This window comes from Delphinus delphis, chromosome 6 (assembly GCF_949987515.2).
Source record: "Delphinus delphis chromosome 6, mDelDel1.2, whole genome shotgun sequence".
NCBI classification, from domain to species: Eukaryota; Metazoa; Chordata; class Mammalia; order Artiodactyla; family Delphinidae; genus Delphinus; species Delphinus delphis.
The window spans coordinates 10,593,535-10,608,135 of NC_082688.1; the positions used below are offsets into that span (position 1 = coordinate 10,593,535).

General features: G+C 38.3%; 1 protein-coding gene and 1 long non-coding RNA gene across 3 annotated transcripts in view; one reads left to right on the forward strand and one right to left on the reverse strand.

Annotated features, from left to right (window-relative positions):
* The window catches only part of NR6A1 (nuclear receptor subfamily 6 group A member 1), a 201,312-nt gene that overhangs the window by 23,441 nt on the left and 163,270 nt on the right, over positions 1-14,601 (forward strand). For both annotated transcript variants that reach the window (XM_060014169.1, XM_060014170.1), the window contains exon 2: positions 5,261-5,302. In XM_060014169.1, coding sequence (XP_059870152.1) covers positions 5,261-5,302 — 42 coding nt within the window. The remainder of the gene's footprint in view (positions 1-5,260; positions 5,303-14,601) is intronic.
* Positions 12,252-14,601, reverse strand: part of LOC132427077 (uncharacterized) — a 50,929-nt gene continuing 48,579 nt past the window's right edge. Inside the window, exon 4 of the long non-coding RNA XR_009519800.1 lies at positions 12,252-13,056. This is a non-coding gene — a long non-coding RNA (uncharacterized lncRNA). The remainder of the gene's footprint in view (positions 13,057-14,601) is intronic.

The window sequence follows — 14,601 nt, forward strand, 5'->3', positions numbered from 1 at the left end:
TTTTCTTATTGTAGTAAAATACATATAACATAAAATTTACCATTTTAACCATTTTAAGTGTACAGTTCAGTGGCATTAAGTACATTCATATTGTTGTACTCTGTAGTTAATTTTTATTCTGTACCCCTCTGGACTATTCATTCTCTGACAGTAGGGTCATTCTTACTGATACCTGTATCTTCCAGGCCTAGGAGCTGCTACAGTGTGGGCAGGTACTTAATAACATTTGAGGAAGTAAGTGACTATATTTGCTAGGCTGATGGAATTACTTTCTGATAACAACCGATAAACTTATGAATTGGTTAGTAAATAACACTAGCATAAGCATTTCCATATTTCATTTACTTTAAAGCTGCAACAGAGTCCAAAAGGTGGCATAATACATTTAGAAGAGGGAGGACTTTTTTTCTAGTCTTATGTTTTCCATTATAATAGCCACTGGCCTTATGTGGCTACTTTAATTAATCAAAATTAAATTAAGTTAAAAATTCAGTTGCTCAGTCACACTAGTCACATCCTAAGTGCTTAATAGCCACATGTGGCTAGTGGCTATCATTTTGGATAATGAAGAGAGAGAACATTTCCATCATTGTAGGAATTTCAATTGGACATTGTTGGTCTAGACTTCAAAGGCAGAGAATACTGAAACAGTTATTTTCTCTTAGAACTTGATATTTTGGCAAGAACTTCATTGTGGTATCATGTGGTTTAGTACCATTGCTTTTTGGAGAAAGAAGTAGTTCCTCCACATTTACTGAGCATCCTTTCCTGGGATCCTGGGATGTGCCTCAGCCTTGAGGCTGGAGATAGTTAGGGCTGAGACCAGGTCTGACTGAAAGAAGGACACAGAGTTTCATTGGGAACCTAATCATGATCAGGGGCACAAAGCAGATGGGAAACTGACACAGATGACCAGAGCTGTTGGTCCAGAAAGTACCAGTGAATGACTATTTTGTATCAGTACAAATCCTGGGTAAAGATTTTTAGCTTTTTTCTTAGGGAGTATGGAAAACAAAATTCTCTAAAACCTGAATTCACGGTCAGTAGCCCTGATGGTGATTTGGTGAGGGAAGCAGAGGGAATTGGGATCACAGAGTAGGGAACCTAATAAGGCAGAATAGTTTCAAAATCCTTCTAGATCCCTGACTTCCTTCTGGAAGCTCTGCTTCACTTCATATCTCACATTTTAAAGTACATGAAACTTGAATTGCAGTTGACTAGGTAAAATAATGTTATATATCATATTTAATTAAAACATTTAAACTAATGTTAATATGTGATTTCTGTTTTGGGGAAAGATGAGATGTTTGATTAAAATTATAGAATTTTGCCTTTTAAGGGCCTCACCTTAATTTTGCCTTGTGGGCTTCAAAGTAGATTGGCAGAATCCTGACCAGGATCCAAGTCTCTGTTGCACCATGCTGCCTTCCTACAGTCAAATTGAATGAAATTAAAACATTCCTAGAGTAACATTTAACTTGCTTTTGTAAAAAACACATTATAGATTACAATTAGCTAGTGTTTTAGACTTGAATTTGTTAAGTGGCATTACCCATAAGCTTTTATTTGTTCATATTTGGAAAAAAATTGGATACTCAAAGTTTATTTAAGATCCTATTGTGGTAAATATATAACTTTATAGCCAAAAATAGTAAATAAAGAAAAAAATCAATATTTTCAAAATCTTTTACTGTAGCCAATCACAGATTAAGGAGTCACTGATCTTTTTGTTTTTGCCAAATTCTTTCCTATTGGAGAAAAGCTTGTCAACTGGATCTTCCTTTGTATTAAAGAAAATTCCTAGACTGAGAGCCATTTATTGACTCTTGCCATAAAGTAGGTTATTTATATATATTCACCAAATCCCACAACAGTTGAACAAGATGGTTATTTTTATCCCCATTTCAGGAAGTAGCTATAGGGTAGTTAATTAAACAAAAATAGTGGCAGATATGGGATTTGAATCCAACTCTTAACTCAGACCCATGTCCTTTTCGCTATGCATCTGCCTTTTAAGTTAAGCCGTGGTAACAGAATATATATAAGCTTTGCACTAAATTTCAGATTGCTTATGAGCATGCTGATTTAGTGGTATATCTATCATTTTAGGAACCAATCTGTGTCTCTTGTCTCTCCCTTTTTAAAGCAATTTAAGTCACCAGCCAAGGACTCTGGATTTCTCAGAACATTTCCTAATCTGTTTAATGTGTTGTATTTTGTGAGGCAGAAGGTTTTGGGGTTATATTTGTGTATTTATGTGCCTTAGGAGTCTGCTTTTTACTGAACAATTCTGATATCCTTTGCCTCTGTGTTGAATTGAATTGAACACACATTGGGGTTATTTCTAGCAGTGGTTTGGATTCTTCTAGCTAGGAATCATTTTGCTAGCTGGATCTGGTTGCTGAGAATCTGGGTGAGACTGTTTGAGAACGGTAGCCAGATCTAGCCATTCCATTGACTTGTCAGGAGGTAGGATTAACATTGTTCTCCATATCTCCTCAAGCCTCCTGCATTAGTGATGATCTGTAAAGCCAGAGACAACATTATTAGCCAGTGGTCTCAGGACTGGATGGAGGGACTATAGACATAGTTACTGAATTCCATAATCAGGGATCTTTGTGACCACTGGAGGAATTCGTTTTAAGGCAAATATAAAGAGTTCTTCTTTTCTCGGGGGGTAGCGTACTACATCTGGAATTATTGCATCAAGCAATTTATAGGCTCAAAATATTAAAAAAGTTCAAGAATCACAGCAAGTAATTAAACTACATTAGTGATGTTAGGGGGTTCCATTCCAGGTCTTTGAGGATGGTGTCATGAATGAGTCAATAGTTAACCCTCCTATAATCTCCTCTTTGGTACCACAGATACAGCACTAGATTGGATGGACCCTTGGGGTTAGTTGGTTAGTAATAGCTCACATATGTTGAGCTTTGACTTTGTCAAGTACTGTGTAAAGTCTTTACATGCACTATCTCATTTAATCCTTTTAACAGACCTATAAGGTAAGTGCTGTTGTTAATCCCAGTTTATAGCAGGGTTAGGGTCAATCCTACTTGGGTCATATCAACTGAAAGTGTAAAAGGGATAAGTCTCCAAAGTAAAATCAGAATGCCATTAACCAGAAGGGGGGAGTGGTTGCTAGGCAGATAAAAGCAATAGATGTCCACTTTAACTATTTTTCATAGTATTTCTTTTTTTTTAGTCACCCTGTCTTTATTTGTGTTTGATCTAGTTACTTTGAGTTCCGAATGTTGTTTTTAGAAAATGTGTTAGGCTTTGTCTTTTCTTGAGACTTCTAGTACAGCTTTTTCATTTAATGTCCAGAATCTGAGGTCCAGAATAGGGAGTGACTTGCCTAAAGTCATATGACTAAACTAAAAGTGGCTTGAACTATAACTTGCCCATTATACTATTCTGCCTTCCCATGTTTTTTGTCCTATTTTTGAGTCAATTTATGTTAAGTGAGTGCTTATTCTCAGTTTCATTTCTGGCAGGATGTTCAGTATTGGACCCATGTGTAATGAGTGATTTCCTCATTGCCTGGCATCTCTCCACAGCTTTTCTGATCCCCATGTGTTTAGGTAGAGACGGTTTAAAGTTGCTCTGAGGTGAGCCTTTTTAGGCATCTCATCCACTTTAGCAGCTTCCAAACTCTGGTTTTCCAGATCAGATTTCCTCATTCGGACATTCCACACACTTTCCAGGCTAGACTTAGATTTTCTGATCCTGTGACTTCCTTCCCCTAGACTGTGATCTAGAGGAGGGTTGTGTTTTCTGTTTAGTTCATCCTGCATTTGAGCACCTTACGTAATGTATCGGCAACTGTTTCGGGCGTAGAAGCAGCTCTGCAGATGAATATGGCACTGTCCCTACCCTTGAAGAGCTCACTGTCTAGTGGAGGAGGCAGTTATTTAAGTTGTGAATGCAGGAGAGGCCTCTTCTGTTTTCCACGTTTCATAGTTGTTATATTTGAGCTGGGTCTTGAAGGATGATGAATAGTTCTTTACCAAGAAGGACTGTGGCTTGTTTGGTGAATGCCCAGGAGTGCAAGGACTTTAAAAGTGGTGTTTAAACAGTCTACTTGCTGTTTGAATCCTTCTTCTCCACATGACGCTCAGTTGCTCTTTTGGCTTCTGATTGCCTGGCTCTGATGACAGAAAATGTTCTTATATTCCTCTAGTCCTAGTTTTGCTCCATTGTTTTTGAATTTACCATTGAGATACTACAGTTGATATTTATTGAACATCTGCTTTGTACTAGGCTTGTGAGACATAATGGGGTTACAGCTGTGAACAAGACAGGCCAGGTCCCTTCCCCTGGGGTGGTGGAACACTGTTAGTGGAACAGTCTAATAGTGGCATGAGACATTGAGCCAATAATTCCTTGCTGATGAGTGCACAAAACATTATAGATAATTATAACAGGGGGCTTTGACCTTGTGTATGAGACAAGGATAAGGGAGGCAAGAAAAAGCTTTTCTGAGAATGAGTAGAAGGCAAACTGGAGAGAGTAAGCAGTCATTCCAGGAAAATAGAACTTTCATCACCTGTGTATATAGAACACCTACTGGGTGTTTGCCACTCACTGTGCTTGATTTTTCTCTTCAGTGTGATAGTTACACACCAATCAGAAAGATGTAGCTCAGATTTTTTGGGCCTGAAATGTGCTTTGAGAGGTATTTATTCCGACTTGAATAGCATATTTATTAATGGAAGAATTGCTCCCATTTGTGTGTATAGGTAAAATTCTTAAGCAACTGTGAAAATTTTAAGTAAAATTATCCTGTTGGATATTTTATAAGTTCATATTTTGTATATTTTACTTCCTTTTGGAAAATAATTCATTGATAACATAGTAGAACATGACGAGTATTAAGTACATTGTAATTTTATTACGAACTTTTTACAGCTAACTTTGGCATTGCTTACTCATAATTACTTGTGCTGTTGTTTATTGAGCTCCTCTGTGCCAGGGACTGTGCTAAATAAGCATTTAATATTAGTGTCTCACTTAATCCTCATTACTATCCATGATAGGTGCTGTTACTATCTCCATTTTTTTATATAAAGATGATGAAATGGAGGCTCAAAGAAGGATGTACAGTAGCTAAACGTTATAGAGCTAGGATTCAAATCCAGATTTGACATCTGAGTCTGGATTTTTTTTCCCGCTATATGATACTTGATTTTTCATATTTGGAAGCACCTTGGAGTAATTCATGAATTGTAATCTTTTTTTCCTGTTCTTTTCTCTTTAGGTTTTTGTCAGGACGAACTGGCAGAGCTTGACCCAAGCACTAGTAAGTTCTGAATGTTCCCCAGTGTTCATGTGTAAGAAAAGTGTATGTGTGTGTACTTTGAAATGTATAACTTAAGATGACATTTATAGACCTATTGACAGATTTTTTTTTTTTTTTTGCGGTACGCGGGCCTCTCACTGTCGCGGCCTCTCCCGTTGCGGAGCACAGGCTCCGGACGCGCAGGCCCAGCGGCCATGGCTCACGGGTACAGCCGTTCCGCGGCACGTGGGATCCTCCCGGACCGGGGCACGAACCCGTGTCCCCCGCATCGGCAGGTGGACTCTCAACCACTGCGCCACCAGGGAAGCCCTATTTACAGATTTTATTTCACTTTAATTTATGATTATGGGGAGGGCATTCTCTCTTTTCTAGTTATGTTTTCTTTTTCTTCTCCTAATGTTATTTGGTGGCCAGAGTCTAGCCGTTTAATAGAAAATTCTTTGCTGAAAATTTCTGTTTAATACTAGTTTCTTGTTCTCCATCATCCATGAAACCACCACCAACAAAAATTGTGCTTTCATTTATGCATACATACAACCATATACCCACAACCACTTTTTAAAATGTTGACATCATTTTGATATAATGTATTTCAAAGAAGGATTATGTAAAGGTTTAGATACTTATAGTTGATAACCTTCATACCACAGTTTAATTTCTAAAGCATCTTCAACTACATTCTTAAGTTTAAGTTATGAGAATGACCATTTCAAAGTCTAATTAAATGATGCTTTTCAGGACTATATAAGTCTTGATCATAGATAATCATCTGTGTTTATAGTGCTCTCATAATGTGGCATACACCATTCCAGGATATGGAGAATATTCAGTGTATACATACCTTATTTTGCTATAATACCAAAAGGTCGAATGATACTTTAGATTGAGACTCCATGAGATGATTTAGAGTTATTTTTTCTAGTTCTTGTACTTGTTAGGGTCATGGGGCTGGTTATTGGTCACCATTCTGCTGTTGAGGTAAGCGGTAAAGTTCACCTTCTCACCATCCTGACTAATATCAGCTGTGGCCATTCTCATGTTATCCTCACACACTTTAATAGTATAAACATTCATGTTTGTTCAACTAACTTATTAATTACAAGATAAAATAAGTCTCATAATGCTTATCAAACACCAGGGAAATAGATTTGTCTTTCTACAAGTCATAAAGTTCAGAATCAGCTTTGTAGGTAATATAGGCTCAGTTTACCCCACCTTCCTACCTGACATCCCATTACCTGTGAGTGAACACACTATTTTCACTGTCTTTCTCTTAATGAATAGCCGTCATTTAGGAGGAGGAAAAGGTAAATTCTCGAGTCATGGTCCTCTCTTAGAAGCATTTTTGAACACTAGGAAGGATATTGACATGCCCTGTGGTCTTTCAGGTAGAACTACACATAAAACAAGCCAGATAATTGAGAACTCAGTTTAACATTGAATGTTCTCTGCAACAGGCCCAGTTCTAGGCTCTAGGGATACACAAATAAATAAATCTGTGTCCTGCCCTAATTTATTAATAGTCTATTGGAAAATATTTCCTTGTCTGGAATTATTTCAAAATACACTTTTTTAAACCTCTAATTTAGCACATAGTATCCAAATTTATTCTTTTTTTCTGCACTTAGTAGCAATTGAAAATACTCATGCCCATCTTCTAGGAAAGGCACTTGATATTCTTATGAAGATTATTATTGGATTATTGTTCTTTCTGGGCCAAGTAATTCTAACTCATTTAACATTTCTGCATAGACTCTCTAGCTAGATATTGTGCTTTATATACCTCTCCATTCCATGAGAATGAACAGATATTGAATCATAATTTTATATATCAGTATAGAATGGGAATTACCTAAAAAAATCATTTTTCTTTTAAAAGTCCTACTTAGCTTATGTGGCCAATATTTTCAATAGTCCCCATGTTATTTTTGTGAAGTTAGTAGTTTTGGTCTTTCTCTTTGAAGAAATACATAAAGATCTGACATTATAATAATGAATGGGAAGAAACAAAAGTTTATCATCTGGTCTGAGTCAATCTTGGGGTTCAATTGAGCATGCTCAGTCCTACCAAGTCATAGCACACCTCAAGATTGAAATGGGCTGTACACATGTGTTGTGTAAAGTTGGTTATGGTTGTTGATACTACAAATTCCATGGCTTCTGATTGGGAAGGAATAACATCTGTGTTAATATTTCACAACTTCTGCACATTAGATGGAGAATAATAGGGTTTTCTTTGTGATGCATCTTTGGAATTTAGAGGCTCCAATGTCTCCCTTACCCCCCAAATTCCTGATAAGGAAGGCCTACTCATACTTGCTTATTTTGGACCAGGAAATACCATTGTTGCTGATTTCCCATTTTGCTTGGCAGTGGTTGTAGACAGCAAATTTGGGACAACATGTTGGAACTGGATGAGGAAAGACTGACTTTGTAAAATTTGTATAGCCTTTTTTTTTCCCCTACATTTTTTGTGATAGACCATATGGGTAGCATGCTTAGAATATGGGCAGCTACTCACACTCTGGCTGCCTTCCTATGGTTCCTGGGCTTCCTGGAGTCCAATGTTACAGCACAGGTTCAGGCTAAGTTCATTTCTACAAGAAGCATCTCTGTACCCTGCCTATTAGCATAAGGGACAAGGGCAGTCAAAGGTCAAGAGAAGTTCAAAACAGCATAACCTTTCTGTGCTTCTGTTTCCAAATAACCCCAGTCTGCCCTGCTCCGCAAGTATTTTCCTCAGCCATCGTGCTTACCGTGTAGTTGTAAAACTCAAGAGAACAAGGACTGACTTGATGTAAGGGAAGTTAGAGAATAGAAGTCATTGTTTCTTAAAACAGGAGAAATAATTGATTTATGTTTGGGGACCAATTAGGCTATAAAACAAGAACAGTAAAGGGACCTATGACTTCAGGACAGTTACTTGCTCTGATTTCTGTCCCACAGACAAGGGGCTCCCCAATAAAGGCTGTCGGCTATCTAGACTAAATTATTAATTCCTTTCATGCCTCTCAGGGCTTGTAAACAGCACATAATACAGGAAAACAATTGATACTGTTCAGTTATTGGCCAGATAGAGGGTCAAAGGGTAAATAGTTGGATTAGCAACAGCTGTTCTTCCTCCCTAGTCAGACTTTTGTCCCTTATTCTATTTCAGCAAAACCATTCCTGGGTTCTTGGCCTCTAAATAGTTTAATCCATTTCTCTTCTTGTAAAATAATCCTACAAATAATTAGAGAATAAACACTGACCGAAATTGAAAATACTCGTATTTTAATTCAGTTTCCAAATTTGAAGATGAGCATTCTTTTTGGTATGTGCTGACTATGTTGTTTCGTGTTCAAAGGGTATTATGCCAAGGAAAGTTAACTACTTGAAGTTTAGACAGGTTAGAAGCTTTTTAGCTGTTTATACCAACTGCTTGAGGATTTTCATGCAGCTTGATTAAAAGAAAAAAATTGCCTTTGTTTAAACTGATGGTAGGATAATGCGTGTTCATTGTGGAAAACACTAAAAGAAAACTGTAAACACCCCTAATCCCACCACCTGGAAATAACCATTGTTTCTTATTTGAGAATATGTCCTTCCAGTTTGTGTCTGAGCTTATTTTTTACATGGTTAGAAATCATATATACAATTTGTATGCTGTTTATTGCTCCCCCACTCAACATTACATTGGGAACACTGTCCCAAGTCATGAAACAGTTTTCATAAATATTTTTAATGGCAAGATAATATTTCATTGTAAGTGAATAAGTTTACCATGGTTTATTTAACCATTTACCTGTTGTTGGGCATTTAGGTTGTTTGCAGTTTTTTCTACATTATAAATAGTGCCACAGTGAACATAGTTTTTTTTTTTTTTTTTTGCGATACGCGGGCCTCTCACTGCTGTGGCCTCTCCTGTTGCGGAGCACAGGCTCCAGACGCGCAGGCTTAGCGGCCATGGCTCATGGGCCCAGCCGCTCCGCGGCATGTGGGATCTTCCCGGATCGGGGCACGAACCCGTGTCCCCTGCATCGGCAGGCGGACCCTCAACCCTGCGCCAACCAGGGAAGCCCGTGAACATAGTTTTATATAAATTTTTTGTCTGCATTTCAAGTGAGCCCTTTAGCTTTTTATGTAAGCCAAAACTCTTCTGAATTAAGAGCATGGACTCTGGCTCAAGATTGCTTGAGTTCAACTTGGCTTCAATATTTACTAGCTCTGTAATCTTGGCTAAGTTATTTAACCTCTCTGTGCCTTAGTATTCTCATCTGTTAAATGGGGACAATAAAAAAGTGCTTCTACTTCACAAGGCTATTGTGGAGATTAAAGGAAGTAATATATGCATTTGGAATAATGCTTGGCAAATGGTAAACACTATTAAGTGTATGCTGTTCTAGGCTATGTAGCATAATGTTGAAATTCTCAGTCTTTTTGTACCTAACGACTGTTGTAACCACTTTATTCAATTAAACTATCCTCTGTTGCCTAATGACACAAAGATAAATCATTCCAGATGTTAGCAGGTGTAAGTTACTGCTTCAAGTAAATAGTTCCCTCAAAGGAGTGGAGCTCACGTACTGCTGGCCAAGACTGTTCTTACCATCTGGTTGACTGTTAGGGTGTTTTGGGCCCCTTCGCCCAACCAGCAGCAGGTAACCAAAATGACCATCTGCCAACCCATTTATTTAACCTCTTAGGAAACTAAAGTAGTTAACCCTCTGCTTATTTAAAATAAATACTCAGATTATGCACTTTCTCTTTGGTCAGTAGCAAGGTCTTAGAGCATGCTGAGGAAGAAATTTGTGTAATTAAAGACGTGCCATTACCATTTAATTTAATTTATTTATAAATCCTATGATACTTTTTAAAAATTATTTTTTTTGGCTGCGTTGGGTCTTTGTTGCTGCGTGTGGGCTTTCTCTAGCTGCAGCGGGTAGGGGCTACTCTTCGTTGCAGTGCACGGGCTTCTCATTGCAGTGGCTTCTCTTGTTGCAGAGCATGGACTCTAGGTGCACGGGCTTCAGTAGTTATGGCTCGCGGGCTTCAGTAGTTGTGGCTCATGGGCTCTAGAGTGCAGACTCGGTAGTTGTGGCACACAGGCTTAGTTGCTTTTCGGCATGTGGGATCTTCCCGGACCAGGGCTTGAACCCATTTCCCCGGAATTGGCAGGCGGATTCTCAACTACTGCGCCACCAGGGAAGTCCCTACCATTTTTAAAAGACTGCATACTTGGGATTCTTGCTGACTCAGACTTATATATATATATATATATATATATATATATATATATATATATATACACACACACACACACACACACACACACACATACACACACACACACATACATACATACATACATACACATATGTATATATTTTCCCCTACTGAGCAAAGACCTGGATAAATGAGCATTTTAGAAGAGACTTGAAAGTTAAATTAATCTTTGCCCTCTGTTGCCATACTGATAGATGCCCACCAGGCAGAGATCCATGAGTGATGTGGGATGAACAGGCAATTTAAAGAACAGCTTCAGAATAAGACAGCCTAACATCACTAGTTTGCTCTGGCTTTGCATTCATCTGTCAAGTGTTTTGGGATCCCAAGGAGACTTTTTGTGGATCCTTCAAGCTATAAAAGAGAAATGTACATCTCAGCTAGAGTTACCCATAGGTTCATTCCAAAATTCCAACATTCTGTACCATGTCCTATGGGTCTATTCCTAGTTGTCAAACTATATGTCACAATTTTTTTTTTTTTTTTGGTACGTGGGCCTCTCACTGTTGTGGCCTCTCCCATTGTGGAGCACAGGCTCCGGACGTGCAGGCTCAGCGGCCATGGCTCATGGGCCCAGCCGCTCCGCGGCATGTGGGATCTTCCCGGACTGGGGCACGAACCCGCGTCCCCTGCATCTGCAGGCGGACTCTCAACCACTGCGCCGCCAGGGAAGCCCTATATGTCGCAATTTTTAATCTCAGAAAACAGTTTATATAAACCCAAGTGTGGTCTGCAGATAATGAACTTAAGGTTGAGTGTTAGAGATCAAAGAAAATTAACATTTATTGAGTATTCCTTATGTGCTAGGTACTTTGAACATATTCAGTGGGAGTGAGAAGGGTTGGTTATAGCGTATAAAATATCTAAACTTAAGTTTGACTTTGTAATACCTAGTCCACTGTTTCCTTCCCTCCCCATTTCTCTTTTTCCCTTTGATGTGTGTGCCAAGCCTAAGACTCAGTTCCTGCCCTCAAGGGACTCTGGTTTAGTCAGGAACGACAGACACAAAATTTGATGATATGTGGCTTTTACTACATAATAGTAGTTAGTAATAATAATGACTAATATTTATTACACATTAAATGCTTCATGTGCATTTTTCATTAAGCACTCATAAAGCCTGTTTGAAAAGATACTATTCCTATCCTAACAGATGAGACTGCTAAGGCCTGGGGAGGTTAAATGACTCATCCCAGAGTACACAGTGGAGAAACATCTGGGACTTCAGAGGTGCTGTTTTAATGAATCTTCTATCCTGTTTCTAGCTCTCTTGACTGTGACAAGTCTCAGATGCTAATGGAAGAGTTTAAGGCAGTATAAGGATTTATAACATATATAACGGGGCCTTTTATGTACAGAATGAAGACTATTTTCTAAGTGTCATTTGGGCTCTTTTGCATATATTAGAGTTATTTTGGATGTAAAGTAGAGTAATTCACTGTGGAATAGGTTCCCAAAGAGATTTCTTCTGAGGTTCAGGATTATTCCACTATGTATTATCAAACAGGTTCTTTCCTGAAACAAATGAAGGTAAGTTCCCTTGGTTTTCCCCTTTATGTCACCTTTCCTTCACAACATTCTGTTTGTGATATTGGTATTTCACATTCATAACAGTTCCAAGAGCCTTGCTTCCAAAGCTTCAGCTGAATCTGCTAGATCACTGCAAGATCACGTCGCCTGAATGTGGCCTTTTGCTGGGGAGTTCCTTTCTGATAAGAATTCTTTTGAACAGGGTGGGGGTGGGATGAGATCCAGAGTTTAGGCTGAGCTTCATCCCCTTGACCTTTGCCCCTATTTCAGAGTTTATACTGACTTGATAGAGACTCCCTATGGAGCCAAGAGTTTAGGACTTGTTTACAGTTGATGAAAAGATAGTTGCATTCAAAGGCTCTTGTTGGATCCTTGGATAGTCATGGATCTCTGCCATTATCTATGGTGGGTTCAGGGAATGCTTGAACATCTGGGTCTGGAGATATGTAATGGATGACTAAGAAGGAATGAGAAGAAACTTTGAAATTAGATAGGTTGCTGAAATTATTTCTGTGGGAGCAGTATTGCAGTAATATTTTGAGAGCAGAGAAGGATTCCTATAAACCTGTGCTTTATTTCTTTTTTTTAAAAAAGCTGAAAGTGGTTGTTTAAATTCAGCATATGATAACAAAGGGGGATGTGTGGGAATTCTGTTCTTTTTCTGATGTCTCACCAAGAAGAAGATTTGCTTTGTTAGGCAAATCTATTAGGTAGTGGAGGGAAACCCTGGATTATTAAAGCCACCCTCTTCAGAGTTATACATAATTTTACAAATTGGTGTTTTCTCTCAAAATCTTGGGGTTCTTTAAGTATGTTGAGGAGAGTATAGCAATTCAGTCCCAAGTGAGTCTTCATAAGCCTTTTCTGGGCATACAGGTCAGTTAAGACTCTTAGCTTCTGTATTTGAAGTTACATATCTTTTTTTTGTTGGTCCAGTATTTGTTGTTGTAGATTTGAATCTGAAAGAAAAGATAAGCATCTTTCTTTGAAGGGTGCTGACAGTATGAACCAAAATTGAATAGATATATCCTCTGTTGGTAAGCATAGGAAAAGATAAACTGCATGAATAATAAGATTCACAGTGAAAATAGTGTTATATCATTTTCACTGTAGCACAAAATTCCATGTGCTAAATGTAGTCTGGCTTATAGATGTGTTTTGTTTGACTAACTGGATGTTTAAATAAAAGCATGTTAGTTGTCAACATTTAAAACTTGCAAGAGTTTCATAAAAATTTCCATTTCTGGCCTTGATAAATTGGATGGTCCAGCACCGGGCCTGGATTTCTGTTGATACATGGCATCTGTTGGCTGGAACAGAGTAGTGGCTGCCCTCTTTATTTTTTTATTTTTATTTAACATCTTTATTGGGGTATAATTGCTTTACAATGGTGTTAGTTTCTGCTTTATAACAAAGTGAATCAGTTATACATATACATATGTTCCCATATCTCTTCCCTCTTGCGTCTCCCTCCCTCCCACCCTCCCTATCCCACCCTTCCAGGCGGTCACAAAGCACTGAGCCGATATCCCTGTGCCATGCGCAAAGCACTGAGCCGATATCCCTGTGCCATGCGGCTGCTTCCCACTAGCTATCTACCTTACGTTTGGTAGTGTATATATGTCCATGCCTCTCTCTCGCCCTGTCACAGCTCACCCTTCCCCCTCCCCATATCCTCAAGCCCATTCTCTAGTAGGTCTGTGTCTTTATTCCTGTCTTACCCCTAGGTTCTTCATGACATTGTTTTTTCTTAAATTCCATATATATGTGTTAGCATACGGTATTTGTCTTTCTCTTTCTGACTTACTTCACTCTGTATGACAGACTCTAGGTCTATCCACCTCCTTACAAATAGCTCAATTTCGCTTCTTTTTATGGCTGAGTAATATTCCATTGTATATATGTGTGGCTGCCCTCTTTAAATGAGCATGCACACTCAGGTTTGTCACAAACCCACATGGCTTCCTTCATCCATTTATGTTTCCTTCCAGTCTTCTCTACGCATTTGAGTTTGCAGTTCCTACATTAAAAAATGATAATTAACAGTGCAGATGAAGGTGTGGGAAAATGGGAAGTCTGTGAGTATAATCTAACAATATCTGTCAACACTAAAAATGTTCGGGTTTATTCTTGCAGATTTAGCAGTTTAAAATTAAAAATTTTTAAATTTAAATTTGCAGATTTAGCAGTTAGTACATCTGGGTATTTATCCTATAAGAAATGAAAGGTGTGCAAAATGTATATTCTCAGATACTCTTTTCAGCATTTATAATAGCAAAAAAGGAACAGCTCAAAAGTTTAATAGGGGACTAAAATGGTTTGTAGTTATCCATGTAATGGAATACTATAGAATCATTAAGGAGAAGGTAAATTTTAGTCTGGAAGAAGATACACTGAACAGTTAACAGTGATATCTTTGGGCAGGTGGTATCACAGAGTAACTCACTATTTCTGTTTTAATTTTTATAAATTAATTTATTGGCCACACTGCAGCTTGTGGGATC